The sequence below is a fragment of the Podarcis muralis genome, chromosome 8 (genome assembly GCF_964188315.1).
Source record: "Podarcis muralis chromosome 8, rPodMur119.hap1.1, whole genome shotgun sequence".
Taxonomy (NCBI): domain Eukaryota; kingdom Metazoa; phylum Chordata; class Lepidosauria; order Squamata; family Lacertidae; genus Podarcis; species Podarcis muralis.
The window spans coordinates 51,470,880-51,490,196 of record NC_135662.1 but is presented as its reverse complement, the minus strand read 5'-3'; the positions used below and the strand labels follow the sequence as shown (position 1 = coordinate 51,490,196).

The 19,317-nt window shown below is 40.8% G+C and overlaps 1 protein-coding gene across 2 annotated transcripts in view; it reads left to right on the top strand.

The window, feature by feature from the left end:
• LOC114600775 (cadherin-19-like) overlaps positions 1–18,618 on the top strand; it is a 67,769-nt gene extending 49,151 nt beyond the window's left edge. For both annotated transcript variants that reach the window (XM_077933187.1, XM_028737438.2), the window contains exons 11-13: positions 10,079–10,196; positions 15,827–16,078; positions 17,258–18,618. In XM_077933187.1, coding sequence (XP_077789313.1) covers positions 10,079–10,196; positions 15,827–16,078; positions 17,258–17,751 — 864 coding nt within the window. In that variant the 3' untranslated portion in view covers positions 17,752–18,618. The remainder of the gene's footprint in view (positions 1–10,078; positions 10,197–15,826; positions 16,079–17,257) is intronic.
• The last annotated feature ends 699 nt before the right edge of the window (positions 18,619–19,317 follow it).

Genomic DNA, 19,317 nt, shown 5'->3' with positions numbered 1-19,317 from the left:
TGGTATTGGCTTAGGCATTGGTATCAAACTATATCTGGCTCCTGCCCCACCCTGCAGGAAGTCTGGAAGGGTAAACAACTAGCAGGAGGATCTCCGTCAGTGTATATTGACTGGTGCTCGCCCCCAGGTGGCAGCGTGAAGCAAAAGGAGGTCCCTACGTTGTGCTGCCAAATAGATACCCCCAACCTTGCCACGCTGCTGATTGGCTAAAGGCCATTGGCATAACTGTGGCACCACTGGCTTGGAGCGGGGCAAGCCCCGCCCACAAGCCAGTTAGGGAAGTTTCAGGGCTGAGCACAACATGGACCCTCTGTTAGGAGGATCCAACTTACCTTAAAAGTAAAAAGAGATTCTATGCTAATGTGGCTTACATCTGTTCAATCCAATGCAGGAGAGTCCATTTGTAAAATTCCCAATAAAAATCACTTCCACAGAAATTTTGTTTAGTTTTTATCAAGATTCTGGGGGGAAAGCTGCATTTAATAAAGCGATTGCATCCTCTTTTTGCCTTTATTGTGACTTTTGGGTGCTCTTGAACTTTTTGATTTACCCTCTGGAAATGGGTCTCTCTCTATATGTAAGTCCTTGGGACTATCATATGAAAACATAACTTGGTAATAAAAACTAAATGTAAAAGGAGATTGATTTTTCCATAACTCTATCCATCATGCTTACCAGACACTTTAAATAGATTTCCATTATACTTTTCATGTCAGCGCTCCACACCTTCCACAAACCCAGGCATCGGCTACACAATAGCTGACTTTTTCTTACACAAACCAAGTCCAGTGCACTCCTAGAGTTGGATTCATTGGTCTGTAAAACACTTCAAAACAGGATGTGCATGAAAGGAACTCAATAAAATGAAAGTCTAATCCTTTGATAGCCATCAGATGTAACAGAATAATACCAGTAAATTGTGTGTTACATTTACATGAATTTACACTGCCTCTCTTCAGCTCTCAGAGCAAACTATAAAAGCCTGGGCAATATGATCAGATTAAAACCTGACAAAACAAAGATCTTTGTTAATTAGCTCCGCACTGTACTTTAACTGATTTATTATTCCCTGTCATTTCTATAGTTCTTAAAGTGCAAAGTAATTATGCTATTCACCTACACAACATGTAAGACTCCCATTTTATAAATTATGCTGGTTGCTAAGATTCTCATTTGATAGATGCAGGGTTTAGGCTGACAGAATGTCTTTCCCAAGTCCTTGTGCAGCAGAACTTTGAATTTACATCCAAACAACCTGTAGAGTATTTATCGCTTATAAACTGCTCCTAAGGTTCAAACTACAGGCAGCGGTCACAAACTTGGATCTGCCTTAAGTGGTGGAGTGTGTGATTTAAAGTACCAAGCAGAGAAATGGGTGAGACAGAGTGAAGGAACGTGCACACGAAACACACCATTTTACTATGTACTTTCCTTTCCCAGGTTACTTTTTTTCTAGTAAAATGTCTCATATCTGACCAGAGCTAGGGTAAAAATGACTTTGGGGTGGACTAAATTATCACTTGCCCTTTCCTTTAACATGATCGAGGTAGATTTGAGTCTGATGTTATTTGGAGACACATGTCTTTGGCTCTCTAGTCCATTCTGGGATAAGACTTGCTGCAGTAAAGCATAAACGTTCAGGACAGAGCAGTTGTCAGTTTGCAAATAAATCTTATTGCTTTTAGTTGTGCTTACTTCCAAACAAGGGTGCCAGAATGGCGGCAATATATCCAGCAATATAAAAGGGGACCAAATTTATCTTAGATGCTACAGCAGAATTAATCTGACTCAGTCAGAATTACCACAACCTGGTTCTGACCTAAAGAAGATTGAAACGTTCTGCTTCAAATGTATTTGTAGACAAGTAAGTAAACAAGCTGAGCAACATTTGTTATTGTGTATTATATGTAGGGCTGAGCGAGAAGGGAGTCTCTCTCTCTTTCTCTCTCTCTCTCTCTCTCTCTCTCTCTCACACACACACACACACACACACACACAACTTTGCTAGAATTGGAAGAAGTAATACACTTTCATCATTTGTTCAGGATAAATAAAAAAAAGTTTCATTTTTGATCCCTGATAGTTTGTGATCCCTGATTGTTTAGGATTGTGCAAATGATTTGTACAGTGAGCATTGCTTAAATGACCTTCATTTGCCCTTAGGGATGTCAGACAATAACCCAAAAAGGTTGGCTGCCTAGTATTTTGGCATTCAGAACATGATCCCAGATGGCTTGGATTACTTGCACTGGAATGAAATAGAAAAAAAAAAGATATGGGCAGCAAATAAGCTGCAAAGTGGAATGCTGAGGTGAATGTTTTGATTAGCCAATAAAAAAGGAACACAGATTATGTGGGGCATTGGTCCTCAAACCATGGCTTTCAAGTGGAAAAAGAAACATGAGGGACACCTGGAAACTTCAGTTGGTTTAGAGTGCAAAAGAAGAACATTTTTAGGAGCATCTACTTTGCATTGCTTGTGCCATCTTGATCCTATTGCGTTGTTGTTGTTGCTGCTGCTACCAGTCACATTTTCAGGGCCAATTTAAGCATTACGTTATTGCTCTTTAAAATCCCCAATGTTTTGTAAGCAGTTTGTGTGCCCAGGCTGAGACCCCCTGACCCCATGCGACACCCAGGTGGAATAATGACTCGTGGCAACATGTTACGGGATTAAAATTGGCCACAGCTTTATAAAAATTTCAGATTTGGGAAGACCTTGGCTTTGGCACTGGGTGTTTATCCCTCCCAGTCCCCGTCCGGGGATCTGGGGCACATCAGGGTTAACCAATCTGTCTGGGGATTGGGCTGGCTTTGGAAGACATATGTTTAAGCAGTGAGCCCACCCCCCATTTCACCGCAACACAGGGGAGTGCACTGACAACCTTTCAGTGTATGGCCAGTGATTCCCCTCAACACAACCCCTTTAATGGGGAACCCTGGGATCGCCGCCGCAGGGGGGGCATGTTTCACCACTTCACACACCCCACCCCGTTTAGGGAAGATAGACTAAAGGATTCCGACCAAGGCCTAAAACCGCCAAAGTTGTGACATTTTGCTACGGGGAAGGCGAAACGTGCCAATGCAGGGGAAATTCTTCCTGGTCCTTTAACAGCAACCATTGTAAGACTGCAGCAGCACCCACATACCTGTAAAGAAGAAGCCAACCTGCAATAAAAGGTCTAAATGAAGGGAGGATAGGGCAGGTGAAGCTCTGGAGCCAACTGAGAGCTCCCAGGTAGGCTCCACCCTCTTTTATGCTTAAAGAGCGGACCCTACCCTTACTTGGTCCGCTCCCCTGGCTCCACCTCCCAAGTCGTGATTGGTTATTTGAACTGAGGTTTGGTGGGAGCCTTAAGGTTCACAACTTGGGTGGTGGTCCAGGAGTGCTCTGCCAGGAGTCACCTAGGATCGGGGGTACTGCGCGCGGGCACACAAAAGGCGTCCTCCGTTTGATGTGGAGAGCGGTCATTATTGGAAGAACTGCTTACATCCATATGTACCTGACCGAACTTGTTTATCACCATATGTTGCAAGTTTACTAGTGAAAATGATTCAGTTCGTAAGTAACATGGATCAAGCCTTCTTCGTGGTGGCCCTGTTTTGCCAGAGTACCCTCCACTCTCTCCATTGCCTTTTATGGTTTTTGCAAAGACTTTTTTAAAAATTCACTTTGCATTGGGATGATTTTGTAGTTGTTGCATCTAATAATGGTTTATCTGCTGCTGTATTTTACTCATTGTTAATGCTATTTCAGATATTGAACTTTTATGTACAGTATTGTATTTTTAAAAAACCCAGCTTGAAGACAGTATGCAGTGTTCACACACCCTTGGAGAACATGAAATCCATAAAAATGGTTTTTTTTATTTTTTATTTATAAAAGCATTTATATATTACCCTCTCAAAAAATATCAGGGTGGTGCATATTAGTACACAAAGCTTTTAAAAAAAAACCCTTTAGAAGTAGTACAGAAGAATCATTACAATGAGTGGCTACTCAATGATTCTTTTAAAAACCAACAAAAGAAAATAATAGCAATAATAGTAGTGTATCCCTGCTATCTTGTGGACATTACAGTTGCTTTGCATGAAGGAAGAATAATATTTTTTGCTGAGGGTGAGATACTATGTTTACTTGTATCTTTCTGAAATAATACTGTCCTCTCTAATACATATTTATTCTGGCACAAATACCTGCAATTTGCGTATCATCTGCGAATTGACTTTGATGCAGCAATTTACTTGACCATTTACTTATTAGCTCGTAAAGTGGATGAATGTGTATTTTGCACTTTGAAACAGAGATAGCAAGGCAATACATATTTACCCAGCACTTAGCATAAAATAAAATAGTCAGCAATTACAGTCAAAGTGAAAGCTACTTACTTGACATTAGTTCTCTATAAAAGAGAGATAATGCCGCAAATGCCAGGAAAAATAACAACTTGAATATAATTCAACCATTTTTAAAAAATATAAAACTAGGGAGGCATTCTGTATAAATTAAAACAATATTGATAATCTATATGTAGTGGATCAAGAAAAAAAGAAACAACAAGTGAAAAGTATTGGAAGATGTCAGCAGAGACCAGTTGTTTTATTTACGTGCACTTCTAGACCATGGCAAATTTGATCCCTAATTGTGAAATTCCTACCTGTTTTTATGTAGGAAGATGAGAATGAAGATAATATTTTACAAAACAAGCAAGGGTCCATATGAACAAGTGGAACATAAAACAAAATGCTGCAGACTAAAGTGCTATTATTCAGAGCAGGGATAGATTTAGGGGAGTGTAACCAGTCTGGTCACTGTAGGGGATGTCACAACCATTTTTGCCATTCCTCTGTTCTTCCCTTTTTGGGGATTCCCCCTCCTACACACCTTAGTGTTTTTCTAAAGATCGCTATTGCTGTTGCTTTTCTGCAAGATTTGGAATTTCCCCCAGACCTGCTGATACCACTCTCTTGTGTGTGGATGTTGCATCTTTGGCTATTGGAAGATCTACACATTGCAACTGGCTTCACTAAGACTTGATAGGATTTGCCAGAAGACAGCAAGCCATTTAAGGAGGGTGCTCATTTGAATATGTGAGGGGCAAATGGAGTCCTATGACTTTGGGCCAAGCTTCCTCACCCACCCTGCCCTCAGTGTGAATGTAACTTCTGGCCATGCCCCCAGTGGCTGTGCATTTAGGTTTAGTGAGGAAGGGACCCTACAGAGATTCACACAGAAGACTTGTCCAGTTCTGAGAACTCTTAGCAGCAGGCTTCCTCAAACTCAGCCTTCCAGATGTTTTTGGCCTACAACTCCCATGATCCCTAGCTAGCAGGACCAGTGGTTAGGAATGATGGGAACTGTAGTCTCAAAACACCTGGAGGGACAAGTTTGAGGAAGCCTGCTTAACAGGTTCCCCAAAGGGTGTGGGAACTGTATTCATCTAAAGCATGGGTTGGCAAACTAAGCCCCGCGGGTCAGATCAGCCCAATTGCCTTCTAGATCCAGGCAGCCAGCATAGTGTGCATGCATGATGGTTTTTGTGACTCAGCCAGGCTCGGGGGTCAAAAGTGAGACGGGCGGCTGCTCAAGACAAGTCCCTTCTCTGTCTATTGCGTGTGCGCAGCAATCTTTTCTTCTGGGCTGGAGGGTGGGGAAGAGGGGAAAGGAGCCACAGTTCGGATTTCCACCATGGAGCTGCCAGTGACTGACCTCAGAAAGGGTAGTTGTGCTGTCAGGGGCTCGGAGGTGCCTCGGGAGTGACGCCTGCCCGTGTCTGTAGCGGCAGTGCTCCCCACTGGAGGAAGCAGTGAGTGCCTGGGCGGCTGCACTCCAAAACAATTATGCACTCTGCTGAGGAGGCCGCTCATTATCTACACAGTGCAAGCCATGGAAAGGTAAATAGCCGCCGCCTCATCTTCCCTCACATGGGGAAAAGAACATTTTAGCTTAAGCGGCACCAGCCTGACTTAGCATGGCCAATGGCTTTTCTCTTCACCCACGCATGCACACATGCTCTCCAGGGCTGACAGGAATGGCATGCTTACCTCAGCCCACCCACCCCCACCTTACGAGAGAAATAATAACTGTCAACACGAAAAATGCAAAGGAAGCAGCATGGGTGTATGAGGCGCCCCCCCCCCCAAAAAAATAACATTTGGGCAATGTGGGGGTTGGTCCCAATAAGGTTTTTTGCCAAAAATGCAGGCCATAATCATGGCAACATATAGTCCAGCCCCCCACAAGGTCTGAGGGACATGCTACAATAATCTGATTGGTGGAACCTCGGGGCCACAGGATGGCATCTGATAGTTGTTTGTGACAATATATTGGCATCCATGTTGAATTTAAAGAAGTTCTTATGTGGGAGTGATTAAAAGAGATGGATAGATCATTCTCTTTCTGATTTGTGTCAGTTTCACATGTGTTAATATTTCTGTCCCATTCCATTTTTGCATCCATCTGCATTAAAATACAAAAACAAACCATGAATGTATTGTTTCAGAGTATATCAGTTTCTGTGTGCATTTTGTTTGTGTTTTAACCTAAAGTATATATTCTGTACACATTTTGGTATGTTCTTTGAGCTGTGAAGTATAATGCAAAATTTGAAGTGCAAGAAAACGGCAGTTTGAGCCTGAGATGTGAATCAAGTAAAAATCTTCAAGTCAAATGAAATCCTTGAACATCACTAACCATCCTTGAAAAGAAAAATGAAGTGTGTTTGAAGCTCCCATGTAATACTAATGAAAAGGAGACAGCTCAGATGAACAGGGCTTTTTTCAGTGAAAATCAGCCGCTGACAAATCAGCAAAACAGACCCTGGGAGAGACAGAAGGAATAAGAAGTCAAAGCCCTCTACAGCTATTAAGCTTGACCATGCAAGGATGAAGACAAGGGCCACATGGACCACACTTGCCCACAGAAACCTCCCCTGCATTTTTTGCCTTCCAATGAGATGACATAATGCCTAAGAAGGGTTCAAGTTCCTGTTGCAGTAGTGCACAGCTTCTCTTCCCAGTTTGGAAATTCATTTTGTGTGGTAGCTACTGATTTTATCTTTACCTTTGGCTCCGGTGCTGAGAAAGAAAGTGGGAAATGAAAGGTGGGGAAGTGAGAGGATCACCCACTGAAAAATGTATGTACAAGGCTGGAGAATGATTTTTTTCTCAATACCCACCAGGTTTATATACTCTTTTCTCCTTCCCTTCCAACTGGTAGAGAAGGCTAGTAGTGTTAAGGATGGAATGAGGAAGAAATTGGATTACTCATCTGAAATGAAGGCCAGATTAGCTACAAATTGTGATGGGAAAGAGATTCAGTTGAGTTTGCATTTTAACACAGACATACCTTATTTGCATTTGTGAACCAAAGTACAACTTTGAAATGTGCAGTTCTTTGAATTTTGTGATGATCTTTTCCAACCAGGAAATATGCGCAGACATACATATATACCGTGCTCAAAACAGCATATATTTCTGGAAAATATATACTGCATGATAAAATGTGCATATTAGAAATGCACACTAAAATGGTGGCAATTTTTTTTATGAAGACTCCTTTTAAAAAAGAAATACATTATGCCTGGCTGCATAAATGTGGCAATCTGATCCCAAGTCTGGAAAAATATGAAACTGAAAGAAACTGTAGTTGACCATTTCCTCCATCCCCTGCCACAATAATTTCAAGGCCTTCTGGTTGTATCAGGCAGACTTCAAGCTGTCAAGATTCAGTTTGCTTTCAAGGTTTTTAGGAGGTAGAGCTGCTTCCTCTCAAAGGCTGACCCAAGGCACTTTTCTGCTGCCTTAGGTTGAGCATTAAAGTCCTCATCCCCAAGTCAAGATGCAGAATACCCAAGGCCAGTCAAGTTCTCCACCCTCTATGGCAGTACAAATATAATCATGATATCCAATGCAGCTGCCTGAAGCAGTTGCTTCACTATGTCTAATGCTAGGGCTGACCCTTCTCTAAAGCCTGGATTTTTACTCAAACCAATTTCTGTTTTAAACAATGACCAGGCAAGTTCCCCAGTTAGTAGTCTTCCCCACTGACTTGTAGATTGCTACAGTTTTCAAATTAATGAGCCTTGATATGACACAATTCTTGGCAATTAGATTTCAGCACAATCAATAAACCAACCCATGCAAGCTTTCCAAAGTAATATCCAACTATGTTACCTTTGTTTTAACATAAAGCATGAAGTCATATTAGACCCTGATCCAGAAACAATTAGTGCACTCTTTTCTTTTTCTTTTTAAAGGAGATGATGGTTTAACTAGTGAACTGCTGTCTATCAGGTAGTTTCGGACCAAAGTAGAAACGATGTGGGAGATCATTAATTGTTTTAAATTTATACTCTGAATCTTGTGAGACAATTCTCTAACCAAATAAATGTGTACAAAAATGCAAATATTCAGGGGAAATTATTCACAAAACCCCATATATTACAGAAAATACCATGCATGTTAGAGGAAATTGCTTGTAAAAATGTATTTGTCGGCAAAATTGCTTACAGAACTGCACAGCAAAAAATTGCATTAAACTGCTGGTGAATTTTCAAGAGGATTTTTTTTAAAGCAAACTGATGCAGAACACTTAACTTGAGCCTTGAAAAATGAGAAACTGGGTGGGGTGGATGACACTGACAGATGGTCCATTCTTAAACCACACCCACTATTGTTTCTGAAGGGGAAGAGGGAGCAAGGGGAGTTTGCCTACTCAATCTGTCCATGAGTATTCTGCCACCATGGAGTTGTATCTAATGTAAGGTTATGTCATTACAAGGAGCTGCTGCTACTGCTTGAAGAGACAGCTGACAACTTGTAGTAGCTAGAGTTAGAGGACCTGCTGTTGCAATCCTGTTATGATTAGACCAGTAACTTAGGGTGTCATAGGTGTAACGTGAAACAGTTTGTTTTTATGTCAGGTTGATGCAGAAGCTTGCATCTCATCCTAAGAACTAAAGCAGCAGATGATAGAATCAGGCTGTTATCAATGAAAATAAACATTTAAAAATCATTTCTTTAAAAAACTCTATTAGCCCATCATTGCATTGAACTATGGTTGTGCCATAATCACAAAGTAATTTCTGTGGCTGTCTGTTGGCTTCTCTGACCCTGTACTTGGCAAGGCTGGGTTTTTAAGCCCCAATTAGCCATTAAACAGCATTTTAGAAGACTTACCCTCTTAATGAAAGAAATGAACTGGTAGTGCATTGAAATGGCAAGATAATGTGGAGCTGAAATAGCAAGATAAAAAATGTTGTCACTGATAATGTACGATTTGCCCAATGGTATCAACCGATAATGGTAACAAATATTTACTCTTAGCAAGCAGAGCAACTGTTCATTATAACAACGGCAACATGGCTTGTTTATTTGAGGTGATGGAATCAATGATTTCTGAATGCAAAGACGCTAATTTTGACTCTGTTTTCCTGCAAATGACAATCTGGTTCAATAGGTTTGGAAATTTAGGCTATTTTGTTTCTTTGAAAACACAACCAAGTGTTCCCATAATCAATCTGTTACTATCTCAAAGAATCAACAATTCAGCACATGAACTTGTCACAATCTTGCGGTCACGGCAACTATAATACATCACTTGAGTGATGCCTATGATGTTTGTGGGCTGGAAGGAAATAGGTTTTTGTATTGAAGGATGTGTTCAAATATAGAATGATATACTTTTCACCTTGGAGAACAAAGGAAGGGCAGAATACTTTATACATTATTCTTTCCCCCCCCCCCTTATGGAAACTTTATTTAACCTTTGCATTTTCAATTCCAGAAGCCATTTGCATTAGCCCACGACTTTAGTGCTTATCTCCTCCCAATCAATACAAAATCAAGTGGCATAATTGTAGGACATTAGAAAATCAACAAGCTCAACAGGCTTGTGTTAAGTGATGTGTATTTGCTGCTGCAGCTAATACATTTCCTGCCCTTCAGAGACAAGGCAGGGGGATTTCAACCTTACTAATTGAATGGAATGTCTTGCACGCAATTTTGTTGCATTGCTTTCAAAGGCAGCCAATAATATTTGGTGCTAAGCATATTGCTTGCCATTGTTTGCTTTTAGGTTATTCAGACCATCAGTGCAGTGGACAAAGACAATTCTGTGGAGGCCCATCATTTCTTCTACTATTTGAATGAGGAGGCCACAAACAGCTCTGGTTTTGCAGTCAAAGATAATCAAAGTAGGTATTGTGTGCACAGCCCTTGAAATATTTCTGCAAAGAATTAATGCTCAATTTGCCACTTTAATTATGAAACTTTCACTCGACCTGTTCAGACATTCACCTTCATGTGTTCTCAGAAATTGTGGAGGGAGGAACTAGTTGTGCATACCCTGTTTGTGCTGACTGCAGCCTTAGATCTTGAATCTAAAGATGGAATTTTCATGTGTTCATTTGAATGAACTTAGAAAGCCCTTAGAAGGCTTTATGCAGCTGGAAACCCTGAGCAATTGTGGTTCCTGTTCACACAGAAAATTCTAAACACGTTCAGCTGAATGTGCAAAGTTTCTCCCTGCTGACCTTCCCACTCAGTTGCAATAGTAAGAGCCAGTGTGGTGTAGTGGTTAAGAGCAGTAGACTTGTAATCTGGTGAACTGGGTTTGTGTCTCCACTCCTCCACATGCAGCTGCTGGGTGACCTTGGGCTAGTCACACTTCTTTGAAGTCTCTCAGCCCCACTCACCTCACAGAGTGTTTGTTGTGGGGGAGGAAGGGAAAGGAGATTGTTAGGCGCTTTGAGACTCCTTCGGGTAGTGATAAAGTGGGATATCAAATCCAAACTTTTCTCTTCTTCTACAATCGAGGGTGGAGATTTTTTTCACATGTAGACACTGGGGGGTGGGGGCAGTGCATGTGGTCCTCTCTCCATATGTTCTGAGAACTCTTGAAAGCTAACATCTGAGCAAGTCTATTGTTCATCCGGTAAATAGTACAAATTGTGGTGTATAGCTGAGAACCACTGTGGGCCACACAACGGCTTAATTTTCAGGATTTAGAATGCCAGGCTCAACTCAGAGCTCAGCTATGAACATCAATGATGTCATTCTCTTTTATTACCTCACAGGAATATTAATGAGATTAACTTGCTGTCTGTAAATTTCTTGCTGATATGGCTGGATAATTATCCAATGAATAAAAACATACCACATACATAATTATATCCCAGTGTTTAGAACCTGGGCTGGTGTCTTCATCTAAAACGAATCTGCAGCATACTCTCACAGTTAATCATGTCAAAGTTGTCAGGAACAGTCCCTTTCAGTCATCCTGGTTTTGGTTTTACACCTGGATAATCAAGTGGTGTCTGTGCTTTGCTGTCCCTTTGGTCAGCTGAGGCTGCTGTACCAGCAGTGCACATACCTAAGGAAATTAAACCTGGTCTGTGTAATGCACTCCACATGGTATTACCTCTGTAGCTGTTGGTGAATACTAGCAAATAGGGTCACTTTGCACCAATACATCTGTACTATGTACCAGTTTGCTTACAGGCACAATTCGTAGAGATGGTGTTTACCGTTAAAGTCCTAAACAGCTTAGCCCAAAACAATTTAGGGAGCATCGCATCCCTTATTATCCTGCCCATTTCCTTTGATTAGAAGAAGTGTCTCCTCTGGTAGAGGCATAGTCGGTGAGGATACAGCCTTCTCCAGACTGGCCCCATAATATGAAAAACCAATGAAGTGTAGTTAAATACTGTCCCACCCCACACATGCTGCTTTTTGCAAGGCATCAAAGAAAGTTTTATTCTAGCAGTCTTTTAATTTTTGAAATAGGCAACACTTTTATGATTTTTTTTAAAAAAACAACAACTGATGATGCTGTCTCTTTGAGGTTTTTAATGAAATTATAATTTTTATATGTTGCAAACTGTCCTGAGAGATGTATTTACACTAGAAGTATGGTGTATAAACACACTAAAAACAACACCACTCACATATATATATATATTAAAATGAATAAGGATGTTTGTGATCATTGGTTATTTCATGTGTTGAGCAGAATAACTATAGAGTGTTGGAGCCATTTCCTTTTTTAAAATGTGTTTTTACTGAGCTGTTGTAAAGTGCAATACTGAAGACAGCATACTCAACAGTCAGGCACACATTCCACAAGACACAAATCTTAAATACTTGTCATCAGGCCAGGAAAGCATTGCTTTAAGAATTCCGCTATGTCTGCTGTTTCTGAAACCTTTATTAGGCAGTGATCTCATGATGTCATCCCCTCCCCAATTTAGCTATTTATAATTGAGCTACAGCTAATAAGCAAAAATTAATCTGGTATGCTTGGCTTTTATCTAATTATAAGAATGCAAATAAAATAACTCATAGATCAAATAAAATATTCTATTTAAGGTGCAGGAAGTTGATAAGTTATTGCTTCCAAGATTTTTCAGTTCCTGAATTCCTCCACCAAATGTGGAAGAAATTGGGTTTGTATTTATGGCATATCTATCATTTATCTTCTGACAAATTAATTACACCTCTTTTCCATATCTTAATGATAAAATATAGTGCTGCTTTTTGCTGAATGGGACATAGATCCCCACAAGCATTTCTACTATCATATTCAGTCTCCTCTTTTTCTTACTGTGTAGCTTGAGACCATTATAAGAGTTCTGCTGGATCAGAGCAAAGGCAAATCCAGTCAAACATTCTGTTCACAGGAGGCAACCATATGCTTATAGGAAGCCTGCAAGCAAGACCTGAGTACAACAGTATTCTTCTCAGTTGTGATTCCTAGGAACTGATACTCAGAGGCATATTGCCTCAAACAGTGGAGACAGAACACAGCCAACATGGCCGGTAACCATTGATGGCCTCCAACTCTATGAATTTTTCTACAGTTCTTTTAAAGTTGGTGGCTATCACTACCTCTTGGAGGAGCTAATGCAATGGTTTCACTATGCAACTTTCTTTTGTCTGTCTTGAATCTTCCAACATTCAGCTTCAATGGGTGGCCCTGAGTTCTACTGTTAGAAAAACTTCTCTTGGCCTGCTTCTCCACACCATTACCTTAAGTCTTCCACACCCTGCTTGATCTTACCATCTGCAAGTCTCCTATCAAGGGTGGGTATATTTGCCCCCACCCAGGGACAGAATATTTTGTCCCTAATAACAATTCTTGCCAGCTGTAGTCACCTAAGTCTGTGTAATCTCACGGAGGTAAGGGACTATAGCCAGAGTCATATAAAAATTATAAGTCCTACCAGAGTCACTATTCTTGGTGTAAAAAAAAAAGCCAATTAAGCACTTACCCAAATAAGCAACTATCTGGGCAGTTGTAACAGATTGTTAGGAATTGTTGACTTCTGATTTAGAGGGGGTGGGGGAGATGACTAAGGACTAAGGTGATGCTGAATTTCATGAGGTTTCTCCTCAAGGGTCCTTCTCTGCAGCAAAAGAAACTGCATTCTGACTTAGAAAGCCTATAGAGAAGTAGCAAGGCAGATTGCAGCCTTCTATGCCAATAGTCCAGGGCACTGGGAGACTGCACACAGTTCAGTAGCAACATCTTTAGCTTGGTTCTGGTGGGGTTGGTGGGAATGGTAGGGTTGTTTATAGAAAGTAAGGATAGCATGAGGAGAAAGAGGAGATGTTCCTCATCTTATAGTTGTTTGTTGTTTAGTCATTTAGTCGTGTCCGACTCTTCGTGACCCCATGGACCAGAGCACTCCAGGCACTCCTGATTTCCACTGCCTCCCACAGTTTGGTCAAATTCATGTTAGTAGCTTCGAGAACACTGGCCAACCATCTCGTCCTCTGTCGTCCCCTTCTCCTTGTGCCCTCCATCTTTCCCAACATCAGGGTCTTTTCCAGGGAGTCTTCTCTTCTCATGAGGTGATCTCACAGTACTAGGAGTCAACCAATAAAATTGATTCAAAAGGAAGCACCACTTCATACAATATATAACAAAATGTGCAGAATCAATGGTGAAATGGTGCATTATGACTACTAGCTTTGACAACGTTGCAAAATGTTAGATAAAATTAAGGATAGGGTGAACAGTAGCTGTTAGCCAGGACAAGTGGGCTCTAGAACAAACTGTTGCAGAGTGGAGAGCTCCTGTTCTATAAAGTTCAGCCTTTCCCAACCCAGTGCCCTCCACGTTTTGGACTCCAATTTCCATCAGGCCCAGCCAGCATGGCCACTGGTCAGAAATGATGGGGATTATAATCAGCAGGGGAGCAAATGCCTAGGGAGGCGTGCATACCCTATACCCAGGGCAAGTGGGAGCAGGGCACTCCATGGGGCCTCCAAGGTGTCTACCTTCCTCCTCACCCAACAGCTGAGGAGGAGGTGGTGGGCAGACCGTTTGGGGCAGCGCGGAGCCTGTGGGCGCCCAAGCCACTCACAGGAGAGATGTGTGGCTCAGGCACACTGCAGGCCCCGCAGTGAGTGCTGCCTGGCATTTTGTCACCCCCCTCAGTGGTGACAACCGGGGTGGTCAGCCCCTACCACACCCCCTTCCTCCACCCTGGAGGGCACATGGTTGGGGAGGCTGATGTAGATGACATTTAAGTAGAACTTCCAAGTTCAGGGACAGTAAATCACTGAGGGTGGCCTAGTGCCTAGTGCCTTCATGCTCTTCTTGATTGTTCCTGATAAATATGGACTGGCTACTGCTGAAAACAGGAAGCTGGATTAGGTAGTAGGATACTAAATTCTTTCCCTCTTATGTAGAGCACCGCTGGCAGATTCTTATTCCAGCAGCTCTTTCGCAGATCTGCAGATATAGTGCTCTGAAATAATAAAAAACCCTCAGAACAAAATCTCAAAAGCCAATTTTATCTCTTAATAATTGCTTTCTAAATATGGCAGATTGTAGGAGTAATAACTTCCCCATTATCTCTTAAACTGCCAAACACTGGTAGTATTAGAAAAGGGAAGAGCGTGCAAGGGAGAGAGCAGGTTTTTAAAATGAAGTGAAGATTTAATATTAATAAAAGCTTCTGCATTGTATTTAGTTCTGCTAAAACACAGTTAAAGACAAAGGCACAGTTCACAATTATTTAACTTTGTTTCTTGTTCCCCCATTACACTGTTTTCATCGATAGACAGATGACATCATATGAATGACTTTTCTGTGCTGCGATGTTATGCAGCATTTGTATTGATCCCTTAGGCTGAGAAAGAATCGTAAAGGGGGGACACCAATCGAAACTAATCTGAGGGGAAAACCTAAGTTCAACAGCTGATGAAATTGCAGGAAAGGAGACCACTTAAAGGCAGCCTTCTGAGACTTAGAAGAAGAGCTATTTCAAATTCAACTAAAGTATACATTGCTCATATTGACTTTGCTAATTATTTGAATGTTCTGGCTAGGTGAATAAATCAATACAGCTAACTTTTGGAAAGTTCACTGTATTCTGAATAAGAAATTGCTTGGTTCAGATGCTGCCTGGCCCACAAAATATGTGGCCTTAGACTAACCACTGCCTCTCAGCCTCACACCACCCAGGTGCACATAATACGAGTCTACCTTATTGAGTTAGTACTGCAAGGGTTGCTGAGATTATGTAGGGATGATGATGATAGCGGTGCATCTGAACTATTCAGATTTTAGCCAATGTGCAGCATAATCCTAAACACACTTATGAGGAGGCAAGCTCCACTGATCTGAGTGGGACTAAGTTGTCCCCTTAGCATCATGATTTCCAACTTTCTTCCCCCACACCTCTTTATCTGCACAAAATATGGCACAGTGTTTCTCATAAATAAGATATTCTAACTGAACGTGAATTGTTGGACTTGGAAACCCATAAGCAATGTCATGAAACAAAATAATCTTTTTTGTTATTATTTTTTAAAGATAATACAGCTAGAATTATCACCACACGAGGGGGATTTCATCGTCGAGAACAGTTTATTTTTACCTTACCAATCCTAATTGCTGACAACGGAAGTCCACCCCTCACCGGCACAAACACTTTGACCGTCACTGTGTGCGATTGTGACCACGAACCTAGTCTCCAGTCATGCAGATATGGAGCAATGCTCTTCTCAATGGGCATCAGTGTACAAGCTTTAGTTGCTGTTGTAGCTTGCCTACTAATAATATTAGGTAAGAAAAACAATCCTTTCTTCATTTCATATTATGTCTTCTTGGTTCCATGGATTTGTTGCCCAGAACATGGTCTGTATTATCCTAATTAAAACCTGACAGAACTCATATATGAGTCAATGGCACCCTTTTTTTAGACAGAGGACCATACAGTGGTACCTCAGGTTTTGAATGTCTCCGTTGATGAACATTTCAGTTTTTGAATGTCGTATACCCAGAAGTAAATGCTTCAGTTTTTGAACACACCTCAGAAGTTGAATGTGCCACGCAGCTTCCGCTGAGTGCAAGATCCTGAGGCCTAGCTGTTGGCTATTGAGTTTTCGGTTTTCGAACATTTCAGAAACTTCTGGAACAGATTACGTTAAAAATCCGAGGTACCACTGTATTCACTTCTGGGAATCTCCTTAGAGCAAGATGCCAGTGGTGGGCAAGGCCAGAGGCAAAAATAGCCCAGAGGAATGAATGTAACTTTTATCATTGTATAATAGGCTAGTTTCTACACACATGCACAGAAATACATCCTCACTATCCTTGTCCAGACAAGGAAGAGAGATGATTAGAGTTAAAGAATGCATTATAGCCAGACAACTGGTGTACAAAGTAGAACCAGTGAGGGGTGTGGGCTGATGAGATAACGCATAGCCTGGGGAGAGTTCCAAGGTCCAGATAGACATGCCTGGAGGACTACACTTGACTCCCAGCCCTGAGTTTCCCTTACCCTAATTTTCAACACCTTCATGGTGATTATATCCTGGACGCAACCTGTGCTTTTGTATCTGTGATAGTACTCACTGGTACAGGGTGCCATCATCACTTTCCTTTGCTACGATGACAACGATTTTGTGCTGGTGCTTATAGCACTTTTATCAAGATATGAGTACCAACACCTCAATTTTTTAAAAAACTAAAAAAGCACCAGACACAAAACCCCCATTTACAATAACTCATAGACCCCATTTATCTACCCCAGTTCTATACACATATATGTGCTCATAATACTACCATGTTCATGATCCACACTCTTCCTATCTCACCCATGAAACCAGAGTCTATAAAACTGGTCACACTGCAGTAGCATCAAGATTAGTAAAAATTGTGTGTGTGTGTGTGTGTGTGTGTGTGTGTGTGAATTTCTCAAGTATTTCACCAGCACCACGCTTTTATTTGTTTGCTTGGCAGTTTTTATTCTAGCAATTGTGGCCTTGAAGCAGCAGACAAAGCAATCTCTATTTCACAAGAAAGGAGGAGAAGCATTCAGAGAAAACATTGTGAAGTATGACGACGAAGGAGGTGGGGAGCAGGACACGGAGGCTTTTGATATTTCAGCTCTGAGGAACCAAACTGTCCTCAGAGAAAACAAACCTCGAAGAAATATCACAACACAGATCCAGAGCCTTTACAGGCAATCTCTGCAGGTTGGCCCCGAGAGTGCTGTTTTCCGGGAATTCATTACAATGAAGTTAGAAGAAGCCAACTCTGATCCCGATGTTCCCCCTTATGATTCCCTTCAGATATATGCTTTTGAAGGTACTGGGTCAGTGGCTGGATCGCTTAGCTCCCTGGGATCAAGTTCTTCTGAACAGGATGAAAGTTATGACTATGTTCCTGAACTGGGATCTCGCTTCAAGTATGTAAGAAGCCCCTGGGGCTCTGCAAAGAGGGCAAAGCCATAGGCACTGCTAATTGTGACATTATGGGAAAGTCCAGCAGACATGACTGTGGCAATAGTTACAAAAGACTGCAACTCTCTTATTGTATCAAAGAAAGTTGGAAATATCAACACAGATGGCAAAGCCAAGCCGTTTTGAAATACAGCACAAGTCTTATTATTTAAATTGTATTTTTGGCATATGGTTGTTAGAAATATATTTGTGTACTGGCAGCATCTTGCAGAAACGATGCTAGAATAAAGGCTACCCACCTTCCCTTCAAAAATGGAAGATTCTGATATAAGCAAATTGTGAGTTGGTGCACCTGTTGTTGAGACATTATTTTCTGTGCACAGGGATATTGCATTTGAAAAGACATCCTTGCTTAAAATGATCATCTCAGATTATCAGTATGTGCTATTTTTTCCTCTTCCGAAAAAGACATTCAACATTACAAGTACAGAAAAACTTAATTTTCTTTCAGTATTCTGTGCAGTTTAAGCTTTTCAGCTATTTACAAAGTTCTGCTGGCTACAATTTAATAATCACAATCAAAAATGTATATGTATTTCATACAGTATGGAATTTTGTACAGTTTATAGTGAATACAGAAACACCTGAAATCTTGGAGAGAATGAAAAAACCCAATGTGTTTCACTGCCAATTCTAGAATTATCTAGACAAATCTGAAACTCGGTTGTGACAGACATTTTATTTTTCACATTTTTCTCTCTCTGATACTTTCACCTACATTTCCTCAGACAAATTAATAGGTGCACATAATTTGTGATTTGTCTTTGTTGTGGCTGTACATATACTTTACTCTCAGCAAAAGTATTTATTTTGAAATAGCAAATTGAAATAAATCTAATTTATCTGTGTTAAAACATAGATCTCTGTAACAGCCGATATCTATTCATAATTAAGTGTGACTTCTTGTTAAAATCCTAATTAATTTTCTCACTGGCAGAACCTGAAAAAGTTCAAGTGTGAATCAATATTCAACTTAACTATGGTAATCAAGCATGTTGCAAAAAACCAAATACTATTCACATCTGGGCATTTTCCCTTTTTATTAAGAGCTTAAAAAATGACTGATTTCCCAGCACAGATTTATTTTTTTTATTATGGAATATAAAATTAGCTGCAGCACTCAATTTTATTGTCACAGTATTAAAGATCTTTAAAATGCTAAGCTGGTGGACATAAAACTTTATGTATAACATTAGATAATAAGATAGTAAAACACTTTAATGTTAATCCAGCTCTTCAGAAAATGATCCCATTCCATTTCATCTTTCAGGAATAGAGTCAGTCTTCCAAATTAAATTCCCCTGCTGTATTTTTGTTTGCACAATCTACAGCCAGTATAAAATTGGCTCAGAACTATTATTCTCTGTCACTTTATCCATCTGGCTGATCAGCACAAAATGTAGTGATCTAAAAGCTATCAAATGCATTCAAATGGCATCCGGTGCAAAGAGAGCCCTGCCTCTTATTTATTTACCATGTTTCTATTAGGTGTTTATTTTATGGCCTCCGCGTCGTGTAATCAATTGAAACATTTCAATACCCGAAAGCTGGCATTGT